The 20618-nt window shown below is 49.4% G+C and overlaps 7 protein-coding genes across 7 annotated transcripts; 5 read left to right on the top strand and 2 right to left on the bottom strand.

Moving 5' to 3' along the window:
- The first annotated feature begins 483 nt into the window (after positions 1–483).
- On the top strand, positions 484–3190 carry BC939DRAFT_497571 (uncharacterized protein). The gene is made up of 3 exons (XM_051559730.1): positions 484–643; positions 739–1992; positions 2108–3190. The coding sequence occupies exons 1-3, from the start codon at positions 560–562 to the stop codon at positions 3107–3109; spliced, it is 2340 nt and encodes a 779-aa protein (XP_051406308.1). The 5' UTR covers positions 484–559; the 3' UTR covers positions 3110–3190.
- Positions 3191–3750: 560 nt separating this feature from the next.
- BC939DRAFT_482214 (uncharacterized protein) lies at positions 3751–6436 on the top strand (the record flags this gene model as incomplete). Its single annotated transcript, XM_051559099.1, has 6 exons — positions 3751–3928; positions 4218–4393; positions 4481–4842; positions 4972–5748; positions 5852–6254; positions 6353–6436. 6 exons carry the CDS (start codon positions 3751–3753, stop codon positions 6434–6436), a joined length of 1980 nt encoding a protein of 659 aa, XP_051406307.1.
- Positions 6437–6903: 467 nt separating this feature from the next.
- On the top strand, positions 6904–9855 carry BC939DRAFT_469917 (uncharacterized protein). The gene is made up of 3 exons (XM_051558057.1): positions 6904–7399; positions 7496–8159; positions 8289–9855. The coding sequence occupies exons 1-3, from the start codon at positions 6968–6970 to the stop codon at positions 9668–9670; spliced, it is 2478 nt and encodes an 825-aa protein (XP_051406306.1). The 5' UTR covers positions 6904–6967; the 3' UTR covers positions 9671–9855.
- Positions 9856–9954: 99 nt separating this feature from the next.
- BC939DRAFT_469914 (uncharacterized protein) lies at positions 9955–12125 on the bottom strand. Its single transcript, XM_051558056.1, has 4 exons — positions 11803–12125; positions 11658–11706; positions 11366–11536; positions 9955–11258 (listed from the first exon to the last, which is right to left on the bottom strand). The coding sequence occupies exons 1-4, from the start codon at positions 11922–11924 to the stop codon at positions 10086–10088; spliced, it is 1515 nt and encodes a 504-aa protein (XP_051406305.1). The 5' UTR covers positions 11925–12125; the 3' UTR covers positions 9955–10085.
- Positions 12126–13983: 1858 nt separating this feature from the next.
- BC939DRAFT_404127 (P-loop containing nucleoside triphosphate hydrolase protein) lies at positions 13984–15532 on the top strand (the record flags this gene model as incomplete). The annotated part of the gene is made up of 4 exons (XM_051552786.1): positions 13984–14246; positions 14342–15049; positions 15151–15323; positions 15432–15532. 4 exons carry the CDS (start codon positions 13984–13986, stop codon positions 15530–15532), a joined length of 1245 nt encoding a protein of 414 aa, XP_051406304.1.
- Positions 15533–16480: 948 nt separating this feature from the next.
- Positions 16481–16980, bottom strand: BC939DRAFT_508515 (mitochondrial import receptor subunit Tom22-domain-containing protein; the record flags this gene model as incomplete). Its single annotated transcript, XM_051561011.1, has 2 exons — positions 16481–16546; positions 16633–16980. 2 exons carry the CDS (start codon positions 16978–16980, stop codon positions 16481–16483), a joined length of 414 nt encoding a protein of 137 aa, XP_051406303.1.
- Positions 16981–17095: 115 nt separating this feature from the next.
- Positions 17096–20481, top strand: BC939DRAFT_55842 (uncharacterized protein). The gene is made up of 6 exons (XM_051561749.1): positions 17096–17427; positions 17537–17610; positions 17706–17816; positions 17893–18391; positions 18474–18592; positions 18687–20481. Exons 1-6 carry the CDS (start codon positions 17199–17201, stop codon positions 20190–20192), a joined length of 2538 nt encoding a protein of 845 aa, XP_051406302.1. The 5' UTR covers positions 17096–17198; the 3' UTR covers positions 20193–20481.
- Positions 20482–20618: the final 137 nt, after the last annotated feature.

Genomic DNA, 20618 nt, shown 5'->3' with positions numbered 1-20618 from the left:
TGGAGGCCATCTTCCTCGCTGCGGTGCTCCAGGCACGCGACGAACTCGTATATTGCAGAGAGCCAGTTCAAACAGACGATTAACCGAGCGTCGCTCGTACAAAACACGGCGCTATGATGGTGTAGCCTTCACACACTCAGGACTGGAGCCAACATTGGGGGACTGAATTAAAGTGAATAGGTTAAGGGCAGGCATCGAACGAATCGGGTTATTTTCAATTGATTGCAGAGGGTTCGCGATGAGCATCATCTAGTCATCGGAAAGGGGGTTGACCTCACCAAACGATACAGGACCTATAGGTTTTATTAACAAGGTGCTGTTGTTTTTTGCGCCTGGATGCAATTCTGCTATGATGCCTGGGGCCTCAAAGATACACTAAGCCAATGATGGTTTTGCCACCAACTTGCATTTTTAAGCACGTGCAAAGTTTGTTTATCATTCACACCCCCGGTCATTTTCTTTTTTGAGATAAACCCTGGCCGGGGTTGCCGTCTTCGCAATAACCCAGCAACTATCATATTCTCAGGACGAGAAGCCCTCTTGGATTTCGATTATCGAAATGAGTGGAAGTGATTCCCCATCAGAGAATGAAACGGCGAGTAGGCCAGCTATTCGTTGCGGTAACCGCTCTGAACAATGTGAGGTAGTTATTATCACTGAGTTTCAGTGGTTGTTAGTGTTCAGTGCAGTCTCTAGATTCATATTGTAACACGTATCCCATTTGGCCTATGCACCAAGCGGCAAGGTCCTTTAGTAGAGTCGCAGAGTAGCCCCAATGCGTCTTTACCACTGCGAGACCTGCTGTTGCCAAGCGCAAGCGTTATTGGTGCACTCTCAACCCTGTCCGTGGAACAAATATCACAAATAGAGGCCACTCTAAGACGCGTGAAGTTGGGAAAAATTCAGTCGGCGGACGAAATTGGCTCGGCGAGCGGTACATCCTCAAGGCCGAATGCGAACCATCAGCCCACTCAGAAACCGCAAAACCAGACGAACGATATGGGACAGTTCCTGTCTGTTATACGACCCATTCATAGCAAGATCCCTCCTGCGGCTGCACCCACTGTCAAATTTATGGCTGGCGTGCCTTGGCTCAACTTTACGTACTCGACAAAGAGCGGAAGCACGTCCTATACAATTCGGGTAGATATTGATGCCGTGGATATGACCGGCATATCATCAGAGCTTCGAGTCGCCAATTGCCTTTACCCTAGCGCGGATGGACCAAAGGAGCAGTACAACGGCACTCGTCGCGAATATGAGCGCGAGTGTAACGAGCAAGGGTGGAAACTCGTGCTTCTGAATCCCACACAATTAGACGGCAAGAGAGGCGTTCTGCAGCGTGCAGTGGTTTGTCTACGAAACGTTAATGCGGAGCAAAAGTCTCGGAGAGCGAGGAGACAGGAGCTGGCAGTTCAGAGATCCCTGAAGTCACCAGTCCAGAGACAAGTCATGGCGATACCGAGATTACCTGGATCCAAGCACGTGGGTCAGCCATGCCGCCCGAGAACTGGCACTCAGGCTAGCCTAGCTAGGTCAATTACCTGGCAGCCCGTGCAGGTGTCCACAACGGCACAAGCTGGCCAGCGATCGTTTGCCCCGAGCTCAACTCCTGGCTCTGCTCTTTACGGTTTATTTTCAGAGAGTTCGCTGACTCAGCGACATGGTCTTTCGTCAATGCGTGGCCGGCCGTCGTCACAACAGCTTCCTAGTGTGGGTGTATTCCGTCCTTCAACGTCCTATCCTCATAGCGCTGACGATCCTGGGCAGTTTTTGTTGTTTGATGGGTATGTAGAGGGTCAGATGAAACGACTTTGCATTCGCCATAGCATTGATCATATTCGGGTGGAGGACCTCCCCTTTGGTTTCAAAAAAACGAACTGTGTCTATCCGCGTTCGTTCTTGGTGGAAGAAGGTGATCCCCAGCATTGGAAACCTGGTGGCGTCCGACAAGCGGAGGAATCGTATCTGAATGAGATCGGATGGAAGCTGGTATGTGCATACTTTTTTTTTTCTTTTTTTTTTGCAGCCACAGTCCAATAAGCAGAGGGTCCTTCAGTGACCTACGGGCTACTGATATATTTCCTTTGGTTGCACATATGAGTAGTGTGCAGTCAACCAGGCTTTACTAGACGGGAAGCGTCTTCTACTGCAGCAGGCACTGGACGCGTACAGAAAGCGCTTCCTCCCTTCGACCTGCCAGCCTCGTGCAAGGGTCGGCCCATCCATCTTAACTGGAAGGACATTTGAATCCAGTTTAGAGCCTGAGGGCTTCAGCAGACCCAACCACTTCCACCATAATCACCATAATCATCATTGCCACCGAAGGCAACAGCAAAGACGCGTTCATTTTGAGGCACAGGATTCCTTCAAACGAAAGCCCCTCAGCAGACGATCTAGCCGCTCGGGGCATACAGACAACTTGATGTCTGAACACAATCCCGATATCGAAGACAGGGAGGACGAGGATGAAGAGGAGGAGGACGTAGATAGTGAAGCTGAGTCCTCAGAGGACGAATCTGAGGATGGGTCATCTTCTGAGGGTGGATTTCATTCACAATTGTCTTTGTTGTCGTTCACAGGAAGCATTAGTACCTACAGCCTAGGCACTGGATCAGGCTCAGCGAGAAGCCGGCCGCGTATCACTCCCACGCCGCCCAAACACATATCGGCACCGCGCCCCCTCATATCTTCCTCTACGTCCTCGTCATCTGCGAAACGGTCAGTCGCTGGGCCTTCTTCGTCTACGGAGCAAAAGGAACGATCTCGACGCCTGAAAAGGAGACGGTATCACCATTCAGGAGACCAAGATAATGAAGACGAGGAGAGTCAAGAGAGGGATGAATCGATGGAGAAACATGGTGAAGACACGAGCGAGAAAGAGGACGAGGAGAACATGGAAGCAGATCTCACACTAGAACAGAACGCGGACGAGGATGAAGATGATTGGTGGATGTCGCGACTCAAGAACAGCGAGTATCCAGAGGACCACGACTTTGTGAGCATGACGACTGAAGAGCTTATCAATGCTCTGACCAGTGGGTACAACAGCGATGTTGAGGATGAGGACGAAGTCGGGGAGGACGAGGATGAGGCGTTGTGGTGTTAAACAAAGTAAAATAGAATAAAACAAAGACGTGTACAGTATTCCCTCTTTCGGCCATAGATGGAGCGCAAGGGCGCATAGGAGGCCTCGCAGTTGATTGGGTGGCCGTCTGCATTCCAGGGTGCACATGCCAATGCAAGCAGCAAACACAGTGTTTATTCGAAGCAGAGGAGCCATCTACGGATTCTCTTTGCGCCCTGAAGTAAGACCGGCGAGAAACGGGAAGCAGAGGCATAAAGCAAACAGGCAAGGAAACAAATAAGCGAACAAGCCGACAACAGAGTGGAGCATCGGTCGGTGCGACGAACTGGAGGAAGTAGGTGCCAAATCAATTTCAAGAGCGTCAGTGGTACATGCTGAACAACTGTTGTTGCGTGAATAGAAACTGTTGGGAGAGACTGGACGGAATTGAGTTTTCATTTGTCTCCCCTCCACAGATTGCTGTGGGCGCAGACAAATGGGCTCCCCAATGGGGACCTGGTCGCTCTCGTCTTCCTTACTTATTGTCCTTCCGTTCCCCCAACCTTCTTCGAGCTCATCCCTTTCCTTCTCCTTCATCTGCAGACATCTCACTCACCTCATTCTCTCATCTGCATCACCAAACTCTTTCAGTACTTCTACCTCTACTTCTACTTCTACAACCCATGGACGTGCAAATGTTTTCAGTCGTCGTGCCCAGCAGCCCTGACATCCGGGGCGAAGGCAAACCCCGACGCAGTGTCCTCTGCCCTGAAAAGTTGCTTGAGAATTATTCGTCCATCAAAGCCGGTACAACCATTAGGACCCTGCACGACAATTTCCTTGAAGGCGTCCTTCGCGCAGGTAAGGGGAACGCGACTATCAGACGCAGGGGGTGTGAGGACGTAAGAGCAAGCTATGAGGTGTGCTTGGGCCCCATAGCTCTTCAATGCTATTGTGGGTCATCGTCTCGATGCGATACAGACTATTGGCGGGCTAATGCTACAGCTACAGCTACAGCTACAGCTACAGCTACAGCTACAGCTACAGCTACAGCTACAGCGCGCTACTGACAACAAAACAAAGACATACAGACTTCATACACTACGCTCAGGGCACTCATCCTCTCCAATTCTTTCCCTGAAATGAATAGATGGGGGAGAATTTATCGGCCACCGACCCGTTGTTGATGGTGCTCCTCAGGCCTACGTTTGGCAATCCTACCCCAAGACCTACGAACGCATCACGAACTTTGGTGCTGGCTTGTCCCAACTGGGCATTGCTCCCAAGCAAACCTTCGGAATCTTCTCTATCAATAGCCCCGAATGGGTATGTCTTGGATACATAACCTTGATTCCGAGCGGAAGAAAAACGAATAACCCGAGCATCTTTCTCATACTACCTTACCCTCCTTAGACGATGAGCGAACTGGCAGGTTATATGCACAATTATATTTCGGTACCATTGTACGATACGTTGGGGATGGCCGCTATCGAGTATATTGTGAACCAGACCGAGATGGAAATCATCATCGCTTCATCTGACAAGGCAGAAATTATTCTCGACTTGAAGCCGAACTTGCCAACAGTCAAGACTCTCGTTATTATAGGTGATGTGGACGAGTCTTTGGTGACCGAAGGCAAGGAACTGGAGCTCAATATTGTATCCTGGACTGATGTCGAGCTCAGCGGTCTCGAACGTCCCGTCCAGGCTCTCCACCCCACAGAAGACGACGTCGCGACAATCTGCTATACCTCAGGAACGACTGGGACACCAAAGTAAGTCTTAGTAGGCTATCAGGCACGCTATGCTATTGAACAATATCGCGTCTTTCATATTGGAGGAGGTTATACGGAACATGCTGTTGACTGTTTTTAATACTCTATGGTGCGCCCCATTTTTGATAGAGGCGCTGTCCTGACGCACAAGAACTTCGTGGCCACGATCGCCTCCTTCCAACTGATGGCAGAGCACGGAAAGTTCTGCGACTTGAGCAACAATGATACCCATATTTCATATCTTCCTCTTGCCCACGTCTTCGAGCGTCTCTGCCAGGGAGTCATGATCTCGAGAGCTGCCCGCATTGGATACTATCAAGGAGACACCCTGAAACTGCTGGACGATGTTGCTGTGCTGCAACCAACTATTTTTGTTTCTGTACCTCGGCTCTTCAACCGTATTTACGACAAAGTTATGGCAGGCGTAAAGGCCAAGGGCGGTCTAGCAGCCTTCCTCTTCAACCGTGCCTACAGTGCCAAGAAGGCCAATCTGGCAAATGGAATCATAGAGCACGCGTTCTGGGATCGAATGGTCTTTGGCTCCATCCGTGCACGCCTGGGCGGAAAGGTGAAGCACATTATTTCGGCATCTGCTCCTATCTCTCCTGATGTCATGGATTTTCTCCGCATCTGCTTTAGCGCAGATGTCTACGAGGGCTACGGTCAGACAGAGCAGGCCGCAGGGTTGAGCATAAGTTACCGTGGTGACCTGACGCCAGGGCAAGTTGGACCTCCACAGCTTTGCGTGGAGGTTAAACTTCGAGATATTCCCAGCATGAACTACACCAGTCAGGATGAGCCGTTCCCTCGAGGTGAGATTCTGCTGCGCGGAACGTCAGTCTTCAAGGGCTACTTCAAATCCCCTCAGCTGACAGCAGAGACTCTGGACGCTGATGGATGGTCGAGGTGAGTACCGCAAGATCCGGATAACGTGTTGTGAATCGAAACGTAAGGCTTGTTCTAATGCCATCATATTTTTCAACGTTGGCGATGTGGGCTGAATTCATAGCACCGGCGACGTTGGTATGTGGGATGGCCTGGGTCGCTTGATCCTGATCGATCGTGTAAAAAACATCTTCAAGCTGGCGCAGGGAGAATATATCGCACCGGAGAAAATCGAGGCCATTCTGGCGAAGCACCACCTGGTAGCACAAGTCTTTGTGTATGGATACTCTCTTGAGGCACACGTGGTAGGAGTAGTTGTGCCTGATGCTGATACACTCAAACTGTGGGCGGATGAGCACGGATTGGGGGATAAATCGTTCGAAGAGCTGTGCGCTGAACCTATGGCGAAGGAGACATTGCTGAAGGAGCTTGCCGCGTTTGGACGGGACTCGGACTTGAAGGGCTTTGAGATCCTTAAGAATATCCATCTTTCGCCCGAACCCTTCTTTATTGAGAACGACCTTTTGGTACGTAATCTATATTATGATCCATGGTAATTTGGCCGAGTGGAAGCCATAAAAGAACGCAGCTAATGTTCGAATGACTGTTCCGACTACCCATGTAGACTCCCACTTTCAAGTTGAAGAGACACACCGCAAAGGCCAAGTATGGCGCCGAGATTGACCGCATGTACAAAGAAATCAGTTAAACGAGAGGCACTGGAAACATTTGAAGGATGGGCGAAGTAATATTCCTGACTCAGTTTTAATAAAAGTCGCTCAGACATGAGGGCACCAACCCATTTTTTTCGCGTCCCCGGTGAAAGCGTCCTGGCCAAGTGGATGTGCTGGCATGAGTGGCACCGTGGGCTCGAAGCCGATACAATCAGGACCCCGCTTTCATGCCTTAGGGATTTTCAACCAACGCGTCTTTTTCCACGCCATGCATCCCCGTTGGCTGGGACGCAACGCGCCCTTCTGCGAAGAGCCCAAAAGCCAGGGAATACAGATATTCGAGCCAGCCTCGCTCTTGCTGAAAAGCATGACGTATATGCGAACGCGGCACGCGTGTTCCAGGGGGCTCACCAGACCCAAAGTGGCGAAGCATCAGAGAAGGTGCCCGAAAAGATGGTCCCTGTGTTCGACAAATGGCCTCTTTTTTTTTTTTTTTTTGTTTACGATCGCTTTAACTGATCTTTCGCTCTCATTCTTCTTCTCCATTCCCTGAAGCCAATCACCTCATGGACTCACCGATCCCCGGATCCGGATCCGCGCCCTCGCCAGGTCCGATTCCACAGCCCAAGCAGAATCCAGCATACTCTGCGAACGTACCGAGCCCGAACCCGCCCCAGGCAACTGACAGCACCACCACCACGACTACTAAGAAAAAGAAGAAGAAGAGAGCCTCAAAGCTCATGACGTCCTTGGATAATATCAAAGGTGATTTCAAGTACAACCAGCAATTCCCAACACAATACAGGCCAGTCTCGCCAGCAGGCCCAACGAGGCATCGGCTATCGCCCAACCGGCCTTCTTCAGGTCGATCTTCGACGCCGACAACGCCGTTTTCCTCAGGACCAAATACACCGCCTCCATTGCATGTTTCTCTGCAGCAGCCAGAAAATGAAGAAGAGGGCTTCATTGGCCCTTTCCCTGCCTCTGAACAAAGACAGGGTACCCAATATTTACACTACCACATCCATCGCCATCTACTTTCTGCACCATCCGAGCTGTGAGCTAACAATAGGTTGATACGTTAATCAAACATAGACGGGTCTTTACCTGGTCTCAGGATTACTGCACAAATCCCTTATCAAGCTCCCCAACAACACGATATACAAGTGCCTCATCCTACTCAGCCTCCACAGTGGACTGCCGCAGTGCCTCCTCGGCCATTCACCTTGACACCGTCCGTCTCGACACCATCTGTCTCAACACCAGCCTTATCGTCGCCTGCAACCCAAGGAGCGACACCGCACCAATCAATACTAGCAGGTGCTGCAACCGCAAAGTCTTCAAGCACAATGAATGATCTCCGAATGGTGATGGCCCACGGCGTACCCATCTTGGCGAGCAACAAAATCACATTGCTGACCGCAGGAGAATGTATTTTCAGGGCGGCTGTTCATATCTTGAGCAGGAAGTTTGTCTATATGACCAAGAGCTTGTTTATGGCGGAATACAACAAGGTGTTCGGTTGTGTGGATCGACACGGCGGGACTTTTTATAAACATAACGAATTTCTGGACTCCAGAAAGGCAAGGACTATCGTGGAGTCTGTCGTTCACGATGGCAGGAAATACTACCGCCTCGTACCCAGCTACTTTCAGGGAATTGCGCACAGCGTCGGACTACCGCCGCTCCCGCAATTGGAGAATACTCGCTACGACATCGACGACGAGGACGACTTGCCGCCCATCCGACCTCTGGGATCTATCATCACGGCGAAATTTCGAGAAGATTGCGCCGTAAAATTCCTAAACATCGGGGACAGCTTTATGGAGTTGTGCCCCATCAATTTGGATGGGTGTCCGCCGTTATGGGACCTCGCTCGTTACCTACCTCTTTGGCATCCCGAACCGCGTGGATTGAGTCCAGAGTCAGCATACTGGATTTGGGCAGACGCTCTGAAACTTCCATTCCCAGAATCAAAGACGTGCCCACCGCTCTATAAAACAGTCGAGGCCTTCGAAGAGGATCTCCTGAAAGCCAAGGGGACAGGAATGGAGGCCAAGACGATACGAAAGCGAATGAGCAGGCATTCCTTCAGGATTCTGGAGGGTATGGAGAAGGAAAGACAGGAAGAGTTGAAGAGATCAGTCGAGGCCGCCCACATTGAATTGAAGCGTTTCTTGGACGGGTCTCAGTCACTTTTCAAGCGATATGACACATTATCGGAGACACGGTCTGAACCCATGTCTCTCGATTCTAGTGATCGTGGTATGGAAGTAGATGAGCATGTCCCTTCAACGTCATTGCCAGTCCTCGTCCCAGCGTCATCAACAGTCAAGGGCCCGCCGAACAGGAACGAATCAGTGTCGCCTAGTCGTGGATCTCCTACAGCCCAATCAGGACCCGAGACGCCCGTTTCTGCCGCTGTCTTGCAGCCTGCTGTAAAATGGGTTACCATGAATGACTTACCAAGCGCGAGTACACACATCAAGACTCTGCCGCAAACCGACACGCACTTGAGGGGGTTGAAGGAGGCGAAGGACGTTGTAGCAAAGGACAGTATGCCGGGCGACTCGGCCTCTACCTCGCATCCCATCCTGGTCCCTGGCAAGGGTGAAACAGGAACTGAAGTTCACTTGGCAAATCTCTCGCTCAGGAATCGGATAATCGCCAACGACCTGCTAGAACATCCCAAGGCTGTCGCGTCAGTCGATCCTGGAGCAGCAGCCATCGCTGCATCGACTTTTCTCGCGTCTTTGGATCAAAGCGCTGCAAAGGAGTCACGTGAGAGTGCCGAGTCAATGGATGTTGACGCAGGGTCCTCATCGTTGGAACAAGGTCGGACGTCAGAATATGGATCGACAGGGCTTAGGAGGGCCAGTCAAAAAGGCCAGCCGAAGGTGAATTTAACACATCAACGGTTCAAACCCTATCCAGGTAGTGACAGCGAAGGTTTGCATGCAGTACAGCGAAAGGAAAAGAAGGCGTGCGGATTCATACCACCTACTGAAGGTGGTTTGTTCACTCTGCCGCGGCCGGCATTACGGTCACTGCAGGAAGGGGCATTTCTGACCGGTATAACGTCTGCGACGTCGACTGGGCAATTCCTGCGTACTACTCGAGACCAGATCCTTCAGGCGCGTCGTGAAGCGCTGGAAAAGGTCATTGAGTATACTTGGACCTTGCCTATGCGGATGGGGCCGACGAGGGTGACGGATAAGGTAGCCTCAAGCTCCCCGTCTCCCTCGACGGTCCTGTCTCCGACGTTGTAGGCAGCTGGTCTGCCTTTCTTCTTTCGATGCTCGTACTGATAACCTTGCTGCCTCACTGCTTCAATGCTTCGCTGTCTCATTCCAAGCTTACTACGTATTGAAGACGATTGCAAGTTGGCCATGTTTGTATGGTGACGATATCGTAATAGCATACTTTCATTCTGCGGAATAAAAAAAATTGCAACCATCGCAAGTGAACAATACATGCAAAAATATAAATAAATAAAAACTCGACGCTGTGCTCTGCTATGGATCAGAGCTATCATCATTCAAGTAGTTACTTTGCTTGGTAAAAGTGGTTTTTATTGCTATGCTACCTCTAACAATTATAGATAGAGGAACTAAAGGGGGATGGGCGAAATAGTTGAATGTGTGCATGCGAATATTACGTTTGCAAATTAAGGGAGAGTCGTCTTTAAGCAGTAGGGTACGCGTCAAGGACCGAAGCAAAGTCAGAGCCGACTGCAACCTTAACCTCACCGAGACCCAAGAACTGGTTGGACCAGTCGACCTGGTGTCCGATGCCGTCGTTGTCGAGGTTGATGGTAGGGAGCCACATGAAGTCAATTGGGATGTGGCCGTTGGTCTTTCCATAGTTGACCAACTGTTGCCATTTGTTCCTGACATCAGCAGTGAAGGGACCGGGCATTGCCGCCTTGAAGCTGACCTTGACGGTGTCCTTGCCGGAAACCGAGAACTTGGCATAGTTCTGGAAGCTGAAGAAGCGCATATCCGCAACGCTAGGAATAGCAGCAGTGATGGTGGCGTAGTTATCCATGCCAGCCTCGTTATCGAAGACCATATTGATAGCGTGACCATAGTAGGGCGACTGGAACGTGGCAGTGATCTCGATAAGCTTGTCGGTCTTAGTCGTGGGCAGGATCTTGACAGACCAGTCCTTGTATGGAGGCTGGGACGTGGTCAAGCCTTGGAAGTTTTCAGGGATGACCAAGGAGGTCTTGACAACGGCAAGACCGGCGTTCAGGGCAACATTGGCAGAGGTGTCCTTGTAGCCGCTCATGTAGAGAGAGGAGGCGGCGAACAGGATATCGTACATGAAGTCGTTTGCGGCCTGGACGGAGTTGTCCAAGGCGGTGTATGAAAGGACGTAGTTGTCGCCGGGAACGAGGACCAGGTTCCTGACAGTTGAGATACCAACGAAACCCTTGTCGGAGGCAGTGCTGAACTGAACATCACCGAGCGACAGGGTGAGCTTGCTTGGGTTGTTGATGTTGATGACCGAGGTCAGGTCGACGAATTTTTCACCCAGAAGAACGTCGATCAGATAGACGTATTTAGTATTGCTGAGGCCGTTCAGTCCCGCAAAGGGCGTAGTGGCCTTGAAACCGATGCCAGGGATCGTGAGGTGACCAAAGATTCCGAGGTTCAACTTCGCGTCCACGGAGCCCTGGAGAGTCACAGGGTGGGAGGCCTTGGTCGAAATGGAGCTGATGAAGCTGGAGAAGGCGGCATGCGAGTTCGGGAAGACGTTCAAGGTCGATTTCGTGAAGGATGTGCTCAACTGGCCTCCCTTGACGCTGGCGGCACTCCAAGGGGTATCAATGTTACCAATCTGGACGCCATTATCCTATTGAGGAATGAAGTGTATTGCGTATAAGTAAGGAAGAACGATATTCTATCTTGCATGATAGTTTGTTGCGCGGAATTCTCAGTAGTAGTGACAAGCAAACGTACAGCGATGATGATGTGCTGGCGGACCGAGTCGATGGGAAGGGTGATACCGGGGATGGAAATCATCGTGGCAACAATGCTGTTGGACGAGGTCGTAGGAGCCCAGGGGTTGGCAGGAGTAAAGTCCATGGACATTTGGTTGACAGCAATGCTGCGAATCAAGCCAAGGTTGACCTACGAGTTGCAAAACATGTGCACACGGCAACAGTGTGAAACGCGAGTCAGTCAATGTACAGCTACTTATCTGAGGTTAACATCATGACAATAAAGCAACTGTTCAAGTAGTCGGACATACAGCGACAGCAGCTTGGCAGCTACCGGGCCAGGCACCAGTGAAGATGAGGCTAGTGGTGGAGCACAATCAGGAGCAGCTCATGTTAGGTATGTGAGAATCGTTGATGGTAAATCCGTGTAGCTAGGACCGTGTAGTGCAGACCTACCCGACAAAGCAAGCACCGATACGATCTGAGGCTGCATCGCGTTTTTCAACATCAACAGGAGCAGCAGCAATGGTTGTGGCGAGCAGGGCGCCCAAGGCAACGGCCTTCAAGGAGAACTTCATGTTTGGGGCGGAAGGAGTGGGAAGAGGGGAAGGGTGTATGGGGGATCAAGTGGAGATATGAATCTGAAGAAAAAAGAAGAAAAGTGCCACGATGTGTTCCTTTTTATACTTCGCACATTGTATTGGTATCGATAACCCGGTCTGGCAATGAAGGAAGCAGACGTGGGGTAGGAACTTTTTTTTTTCTTAGTTTGTGTGGAGCGGGCTGACGGGTGGAGGTCGACAAGAGCACTGAGGCGTAAAAAAGATCGAGTGCACGACCTGTTAAACATCCGCCTGCTAAAGTAAATGCATGCCATGTACAGAACCCAGATAAAATACGGCGCCTGTTCCCATGCACATGCGGATGAGTTTGTGTATTCGAGAAGACGAGGAAGAGGGGGGCGCGAGGGCATGTTTGTGTCCAATTACCTGGCTGGCTCACTTTTCATGTTGTTCATTTAAAAAGTACAAGCACAAACAGTGTATTCAATCCTTATTCGTCCCATACTCTTTCTGCTCAGTGATATGTGGATGTCAGCACCGAAGAAAGAGAGGGGGTTGGTACCACAAACATTCCATAGCCGAAATGCAAACAGAACGAATAAACAACAGACGCTTTCAGGACACCGAGGCTGCAATGCATGCCGTTCGTTATGAGACAGCACTCGGCTCTCAACTCTACTCTATCATCATCTTTCTCTGCTGTCTTGTTGTACGTGGTTCCACAAAGCTCTTAATGACCCATGCAGTCCAGTCCTGTAGTCTAGTCTTCCTTTCCAGACCCGGGAGAGCATTCCGATCGTTGCGTCCACTCGTCCTTTGCGGTCCAGAAGAGCCATTTGCTCCAAACAATCTTTCCTTCCTCCCCTCGCTCTCACAACCAAAGGCCACTTACCTCGTCAAAGTGATTAGTACATGTGCAAGACGACGACATCAATCAAGTAGTCAGGATCATACGGGGCACGGAGCACACACATCGTGGAGAAACTGAAAGAGCTGGGCTCTATTTGGATGACCGGAGCCCAGGGTATGATGCACATAACCGCTGTCTGTATTCGCAACATCGTTCATTCATATCCTCGTGGAGCGCTCACTATTCGAAGTAAACGGGCGAGCATTGTGTATTGACTTCGCAGCGGTAGATTCCCTTCTGAATGTTATCGCGATGTTCACCCGAAGGACAAAGAAATCCCTGGTAAGTTGTTTTTTGTTTGTCTGTTGACAGGTCGACCATGTCTAGACAAGAGTGTATACAGGGTATGTTCATCCGAGCAATTTGCGTAAGAACAAAGGTAGACCTTAGTAAACAATGGCATCCCAGTCAGAAGGAAACGCGCGCTACATACGGCTCGTAGTTCTGGCGTAACCTTAGTTTTTGGTTTCTGTAGAAAAAAATATTGATAAGCAAGATTCTGAGGACGCGTCTGAGCACTTTGCAGTGTGGATCTGGTGATTCTGAACAGTAGGAGGGCTCAATTGCACTACCAAAATGCTGCATTTACGACGTTGGAATAAAAAAAAAGGTAATACAACTGTGTGAATGGGATTATGCCCACCATAGGACCATTCCAATCTCTACCCACTGCGCCTTGTAATCCCAAATGAATTATCTCCCTGGATGATTCAATGCCAACTTCTTCTCTCTAATACAATTGCCTAGCATTTTCGAGACGTTCATAAAACTATTCGTTTTGCCCCACATGCTTTGTCTGTCTGTGCGTAACCAACAGGATTAAAAATTGGTGGCGCACAAGCCACGCAACGTTGTTTACTCACCTCGATTTTTTTTTTTTTGGAAACCGCCCAAGCACACTCACCCCTGCTCTACTCCTACACGGCCCCCATCTACTGCGCACCCATAATGGCAAAGAGCACAACGAAACCGAGACCAAGCAAGCGTCAGAAGCCAGAGGAAGATAAGATCCTGTCCTCCGACTCGGACGTTGAACAAGTCTCCGATAACGAGGATTTTGAGGATTCTTCAGCCGAGGAATATGAGGACGACCAGGAAGGCAGCGATTCGGGCGAAGAAGACGATGTGGAAAATCAAAGCGAGGAAGTGAAGGACGAAGAAGATATGGAGGAGGAAGAGTTCAAGTCGAATCTCTCTTTCTCGCAGCTTGGACTCACCTCGTGGCTGGTAAATGCACTGAAGGCTATGTCGATTACTTCGCCTTCTGAAATTCAGACAAAGTGCATCCCCGAGATCTTGGCAGGGAAGGACGTTATTGGTGGTGCCAAGACCGGATCCGGTAAAACGGCCGCTTTTGCCCTACCAATTCTGCAAAAGCTGTCCGAGGACCCATACGGCGTTTTTGCAGTTGTCCTGACACCCACAAGGTAGGGCAATTGCTACTACCTGACTACGATGTTGCGTGCTAAGTAGTGAAATCATGAAGAAGCTAACAATGGCTTTTTTTATTTTCACCTCCTAGGGAGCTGGCATTTCAGATTGCGGAACAGTTTAATGTACTCGGAAAGACAATCAACCTGAAGGATGTCGTTGTCGTCGGGGGACTGGACATGATGACGCAGGCGATTGCGCTCTCCAAACGACCACATATTATCATTGCCACGCCAGGACGTCTTCGGGATCACATCAACTCCTCCAAGGACGCCATGCATCTATCCAAAGTCAAATTCCTTGTACTGGATGAGGCGGATCGACTTTTGACAGAAACATTCGCGGACGATCTCGGAGGAATTCTAGAGGCCCTGCCAAAGAAGCGACAAACTCTTCTCTTCACCGCTACCATGACAGATGCCGTGCTGGAGTTGGCGAATCCTAGCTCTGAGGAAGCAAACGGAAAGCCCAGCAACACGCCTGCGCCATTCGTGTATCAGTGCAAGACAGCCGTCTCGACCGTCTCGACCTTGGCTCAATCCTACATTTTTATACCATCTCAACTTCGAGAGACATATCTCGCATACTTACTCCGTTCCGAGAGTTTCGACAAGAAATCAACCATCATCTTTTGTGGACGCTGCAGGACTGCGGAGACGATCAGACTGATGCTGAGAGAATTAGGCATTGCGTGCACGGCTTTACATTCGGAGATGTCACAGCAGGAGCGACTCAATTCTTTGGCGAAGTTCAGAGGAGGCATTACCACGGTTCTCATTGCCACAGATGTCGGATCTCGGTACGTTGCAGCTGGCTACATTGGTTTATTGCAGTATACGTTGACTTATTTGCGATGATCAAGATTGGATGCTGAGCACTAATACCGATGTGTCTCTACAGTGGTCTTGATATTCCTAGCGTAATGTTGGTTTTGAACTATGACATTCCTCGCGATCCGACAGATTACATTCACAGAGTCGGTCGTACTGCTCGTGCTGGAAGAGGAGGACAGGCCATCTCGATTGTCACGGAGCGTGATATTGCTTTGGTTCAAGATATCGAGGCCAGGATAAGTAAGTCGATATACCATTGAAGCGCAGGATCAAGTCAGATGCAGTTGCTTTTTCGTATCCAGACTGTTGACACATTTGGTACTCATGTCTTTTGTGTCCTTTCCTTAGATAAAACAATGGACGAGTACCCGGTTCCAGAAAACAAGGCTCTCGAGCTCTTGACTGAAGTAACATCGGCAAAAAGGGCAGCAAATATGGTATGTTGCTGATCTGACCTTTCAAATACATACTCGCCTTATACTATTACTAATGTCTTTCTGCGTCTGATACGCTCCTTAGGCATTGCAAGACAACCAATTTGGTGAGAAGAAGAGGATTCAGAAGCAAAAGAGGCAAGCTCTGGAGGATGCCCGAAACTCGCAAAAGTCGTCAGGATCGAAGGGCGGCAAGCGGAAAGCAAAGTCCAGTTAAACAAATGAAAAATAAATCTTTCTTGAAATATGATTTTGTGTGGAGAAATGAAGTAGGCGCACTTCAAATACAAGCAACTGAACAAAAAACGTATATTTAAATCACTTTTCCGTCTTACTAACCCCCCTTCCTTTCCAGCTTAGATAGAAAAGACGGACATGTCAATTCTGCAGAGGATGGCATGGTTTTTTTTTTTTTTTTTTTTTTTTTTGGCAATTTTCCCTAAAATTGCGGACGAATATGAACCTCCTTAAGCTGATTTCAGGAACATAAGCAATGTTTAGTGGCGATTTAACCAAGAAATGATCAGCATGTTGATATTGAATGAATGATGCCGTCTGAAGCGTAATTGACCTGGGGTTAATATGTTTGTTTCTACTCAATTGCCCGCATCTGAAGTGTGATCCTTCTAGGCTTTCGACCATTATGCTTGCGGCCTGCATTTTTTAATAGTACAGAAAAAAAGATACACCATAACCAGACTGCATAACATAAGAAAAGGGAGCAAGATCAAGAAAATACGAGAGAGCGAAAAGGATGATGGAATCGATAATAAACGACAGTAATGCAATATAGATGAATACAAATAAGAGAAAAAGACAAATGATGGTCCATGACTATGGATCAACTCCCGATCCGATGTCGCCTTTGCAGTACAGTGTCCAATTGTTGTGCCTGTTGATTTCTTTTCGTCCGCACGTTCTCCATGCCCTCACTGCCTTCTGCGTCGTCGACAATTGATTCCCTTAGAACCCTGGTGGGACGATGCCTCCGGCTTGCTTCTTCTGCTGTCCAGAGGGCTGGGAGAGCATCTATAAAGACATAAAGGCATAGAGGCAGCAGTGTTAATAACCACCTTCGTAAACCGATTCAAGCAACGCTGGTCAATATTCGTTACCTGATTCGACTGCTGCTGCATTTTCTCAAACTCGATAAGTCCCTGCTCGTGCTCCAACTCGATCATAAGTGGGAGGACAAGGAGAAGTGCGCTCGTGGTCAGGACCCAGGCAGAATTGCCGAGGAACTTTGCGCTGTACTTGCCCCAGTCGAAGACGGACGAGCACTTGTCCGCAATAGACTTGCGGGTCTTTGGTGGGATAACGTCCTGAAGCGCCCAGACACGATCCAGAATAGATTCGATGTTGTCGACGTCGCCTTCATCGTCCGAGGAGTAGACGGAAGAGGAGTCCGACTCGGTGTACTCATCCTCAACGTGATTAAGTGAGACTTCTTCGAGTTTGACCATGGTGATAGTGCTGTGTGTTTGTCGGCGAACGGGTCTGAGTATGGTATTCCAGTGGTACCTGAGTGGGATGGCCCTTGTGCCCAAACAATTGAAAAGCCACAAGCTGCAGGATAATCCCCAAGCTTCAACCTTGAAGTTTTTGGACTGCGTTCCACACCTTCTTGCCAGCGACCACGCCTTAATCAATCTCCTGTTAGCACATCCTACTCACTACTTCCATGGACAACAACGAGACCTTGACCAACCCGACACAAGAGGTAGTCATATCTGATTCCTCCACTCCCACCCTCACAGATCCAAGTCCAACTGGAGTCATTGCATCTTTGAGCGAAAACCTGCAATCTAAAGCCCAAGAGTCAGACGCGACAATACGCGACACCAACCCACCATTGACCGACCCTCTCAACGACACCTCATTACAAGTGGATAGCACACCAAGCCCAGGAGGTACGAAATATGCCAAAAAAAAAAAAAAAAAAAAAAAAAAAAGCGTTCATAGGCATGGAATGGTGTAGTGTGCAAGTATGCTAAACGGATATGCTCTGTACTGCTTCAGGTACCAATCATGGCCATTCAGGGCCTGCATTAACGATCCCATGGCAGGATTTGCTAATAAGTATGGCGTCGGAAGTAAGTTATCAATTTATCGGACGGACACATCGTACTTAGACTTCATGAACAAAGCATTTACCATTGGTTTTACGGACCGAAATGCCTGTTGACAGCTAGGACTTGTCGAGTCAAGTCGAATGATGGCAGCAGAAGAACTAGTGCTCTCCACAACGCAACGGAAAAACGCGCCGGGTATCATTCAAAAGTTTTCAAAGCTGCTGCAGGTATGCTAAGTGCCATGAACTATGAAGTTGAAGGTCTTCTTTGATCGTGAACTAACGCCCATATTCCTTCACGTAGGAATCGGTTGCAGAGCAAGGAGAGAGCACAGAATCGACTGCTGCATCTTCGTCAGGATCGAGTAAACGAAACAACACTGGTGCCATGGATGTGGATGATGAATCTCTGGAGATTATCAAACGGAGACGAGTGGACGATGTGCATGGCACGATCCAGGAGAATGCCACGAGAGAGGAAATTGAGGGCAAGATGCTACAGTTTATGGCAGCAAAAAGAGAGCAAATCAACGAGAGTAATAGGCAAGAGTTCATCAAGGGCCGTGTTCCTGTCAGCGACACAGGAGCGGGATCAGAAGAACCTACTGATGATGACGGATGTGCAAGAGTGGATGCTAGGAAACTCAATCGAACCATTCAAATGAGGCTGGAGACGATCAAGAACGAGGCTCTCACAAAGACGAATCCAAAAACACACACCCATGTCAGTGATACCAACATGGCAAGCAATGGATTAGATGAGCGCTTGCGCAACATTCAAGTCCACCTCAATCTTCGAATTGGTATGTACACCGATAATATGAAACAAACAAAGGCTTATCTTCAGGTGCTGTTCCTTAACCTCCAAATCATTTTCTTTTGTAGCTGCCGTGCCCGCCTGTACCATTGCGGAACGCATCCGGATTGTCGAGGACGTCATTATCCAACTGGAAAGGGATTACCCCATGTGGTCGGCATTGCACTTTAATCAGCCAAATCGAGCGGTAAGTCTAGCGTCAGTGGCGGCAGGGAAAATGCGTGGAGATTATGGCAGTGCTCAAAGACTAACTAATATCTATGTTTTTTGGGCACGGATAGTTCCCACCCCCTCCCTCCGTTACTACTGTGAGCCGGAATGCCAGGAATCAGATCGTCATATCTGGAGATCACCTTCATACCACCTTAATTGAAAATGGCGATCCCATTGCGAACCCAGCAATTTTGGCGCAACAGGCAGCAGGGACGTCTCGATCTATATCTGGAAGTCAGTTGGGGAGCGCTCAGCGTCAAGGGATTGTAGATGCCAACATGAGAGCTGGATCTACTGCAGCTGTGAACGACGGTAAAGGAGGAGTCCTGACTGAACTAGGTAGACCTGGGGTTGCAAGTCCAGTTGGTACAGGAGGATCCGCTACGGTTATAAAGCTGAAACGTCATGGAGGAGCTGGCTCGTCCTCACTAGCAAGAGCTGTACAGCAACAGTTGGCCCAGAGAAAGGCAAACGCTGCGTCTGGCGGTCAGACTGCTGATGACCTCAGAAATAACGGATCGACCCCTGCCTTCAAAATCAACTCTGCCTCATATCAGGATTCGATAAAATCAGGGAGTACTTCGGCGCACATGTCAATTGGCGGCACAACTCCTGGTGGCTCACTCTCCCCCACAATCACCTTTGCTGATACTCTGAAGCCAGGAGTAACCGGACGGGGACCCATCAAGTCGCGGAGAAAATCTATCGCCAAAGGTCTAGATCCAGCATCCGCCATGGCATCCATGTCTGTCGCTCACACAGGAAACATTCTTGGTAGTAATCCTGGAGCTGCGCTGACTGGAGGCTCCGCAACGTCATCTCAAAGCGGCCAATCGGGCGAAGCGTCTCTTGGCTCGTTTAGCGTCTCAAAACCCAAATCAACAACCGTCAAGAAGCCCCGGAAAAAGAAAGGAGAGGACAATGGAGACGAGTCAACACCAACCGTACAAGGGAGCCGTGCAGGGGGTGGGCGAGGAAAAGGAGGGTTTGGATTAGGTAAAGGGGGCTTTGGCCTAGGCAAAGGCAAAGGCGGTGGCCGACCAATGGGCCTGGGACTTGGCAAGGGCAAGGGTGGTGCCTATCGCGAGGAGCTGCTTCGTCGGGCAGAGGTCGAGGAATTTGACGACAACAGCGATGAGGACATTGACGGGGACAATGAATTTGAGTGGAGCAATGCGAACGCAGCTCCTCCATCCAGCACAGGGAATGGAGCGCTAACGGCAGGAAATGGAACTACATTTTTGAACGATACTTCTGCTCTTGCACATTTGGTCAGCAGTGCCCTGAAGGATCAAGCCAATGCGGCGGCACAGGCGCAGGCACGGCATCAAGAACAGCAACAGCAAGCACAAGCAGTAAAGTCCAAGAAGCAGCCGAGAAAGCCGTCGACGCCCGCCAAACCGCCGCCAGTGCGCAAGTTTGGCGGGAAAAGTTTTGGAATGGCTGGTGGTGAGAGTTCTGGTAGCAGTAGTAATGAGAGTAGCGACGGCGAAGGCACAGGGAGCAGTGGTTCACAGAGCGATTCGTCTTCCACAAGCGGTATTAGCGGATCAGATGCCGAAGACTCTGACTGAGCATCAGCAGCTGTCCAATGATGATTGGAATAAAAACATTTGATAATTGTCCAAGAAAGAAAATATCGGCTCAGGTACCATTTCAGGAACCAGGAACTACTTTTAACTCTGCATCTCTCCCTGCATACCTCCACATCACTATCATTATTTTGCAACTTTCTTAACATGGATAGTCTATTCTTTTTTTGCGGTAACTAAAGGCACCAAAGCGCTCATCAAAGTATCTTCAATGGATAGTCGACATGAGTCTTGCGTTCACAAATAACGAAAGAAAAAAATATTGCAGACCGGACGTGTTTTCAGTGAGTGTTTTGCTTTTATTTATTTTGCTCTGCCCCACTTTTTTTTTCTTCTCACCCCGCCGGTCTCTTTAATCTTCATTCTTCATCAGCAACAACAAACACTCATCCATTTTCTCAACAGCAT

The sequence above is a fragment of the Gamsiella multidivaricata genome, assembly GCF_025024155.1.
Source record: "Gamsiella multidivaricata strain RSA 2152 chromosome Unknown BC939scaffold_135, whole genome shotgun sequence".
NCBI lineage: Eukaryota > Fungi > Mortierellomycota > Mortierellomycetes > Mortierellales > Mortierellaceae > Gamsiella > Gamsiella multidivaricata.
Note: the sequence above shows the minus strand (reverse complement) of the source record. Positions and strands in the feature narration are given on the sequence as shown.

Bases quoted from the DNA above. Each gene is read 5' to 3' on its own strand.
- BC939DRAFT_497571 (XM_051559730.1), top strand. From the start codon at position 560: ATGAGTGGAAGTGATTCCCCATCAGAGAATGAAACGGCGAGTAGGCCA. The intron at 644-738 runs GTAGTTATTATC...CTATGCACCAAG, and splicing joins ACCGCTCTGAACAATGTGAG to CGGCAAGGTCCTTTAGTAGA. The intron at 1,993-2,107 runs GTATGTGCATAC...ACATATGAGTAG, and splicing joins ATGAGATCGGATGGAAGCTG to TGTGCAGTCAACCAGGCTTT.
- BC939DRAFT_469917 (XM_051558057.1), top strand. From the start codon at position 6,968: ATGGACTCACCGATCCCCGGATCCGGATCCGCGCCCTCGCCAGGTCCG. The intron at 7,400-7,495 runs GGTACCCAATAT...TAATCAAACATA, and splicing joins CTGCCTCTGAACAAAGACAG to GACGGGTCTTTACCTGGTCT. The intron at 8,160-8,288 runs CTATCATCACGG...CTCGTTACCTAC, and splicing joins GCCCATCCGACCTCTGGGAT to CTCTTTGGCATCCCGAACCG.
- BC939DRAFT_469914 (XM_051558056.1), bottom strand. From the start codon at position 11,924: ATGAAGTTCTCCTTGAAGGCCGTTGCCTTGGGCGCCCTGCTCGCCACA. The intron at 11,707-11,802 runs GTAGGTCTGCAC...CTCCACCACTAG, and splicing joins ATCGGTGCTTGCTTTGTCGG to CCTCATCTTCACTGGTGCCT. The intron at 11,537-11,657 runs GTATGTCCGACT...TGCAACTCGTAG, and splicing joins GCTGCCAAGCTGCTGTCGCT to GTCAACCTTGGCTTGATTCG.
- BC939DRAFT_55842 (XM_051561749.1), top strand. From the start codon at position 17,199: ATGGACAACAACGAGACCTTGACCAACCCGACACAAGAGGTAGTCATA. The intron at 17,817-17,892 runs GTATGCTAAGTG...TCCTTCACGTAG, and splicing joins AGTTTTCAAAGCTGCTGCAG to GAATCGGTTGCAGAGCAAGG. The intron at 18,392-18,473 runs GTATGTACACCG...TTTCTTTTGTAG, and splicing joins CCACCTCAATCTTCGAATTG to CTGCCGTGCCCGCCTGTACC.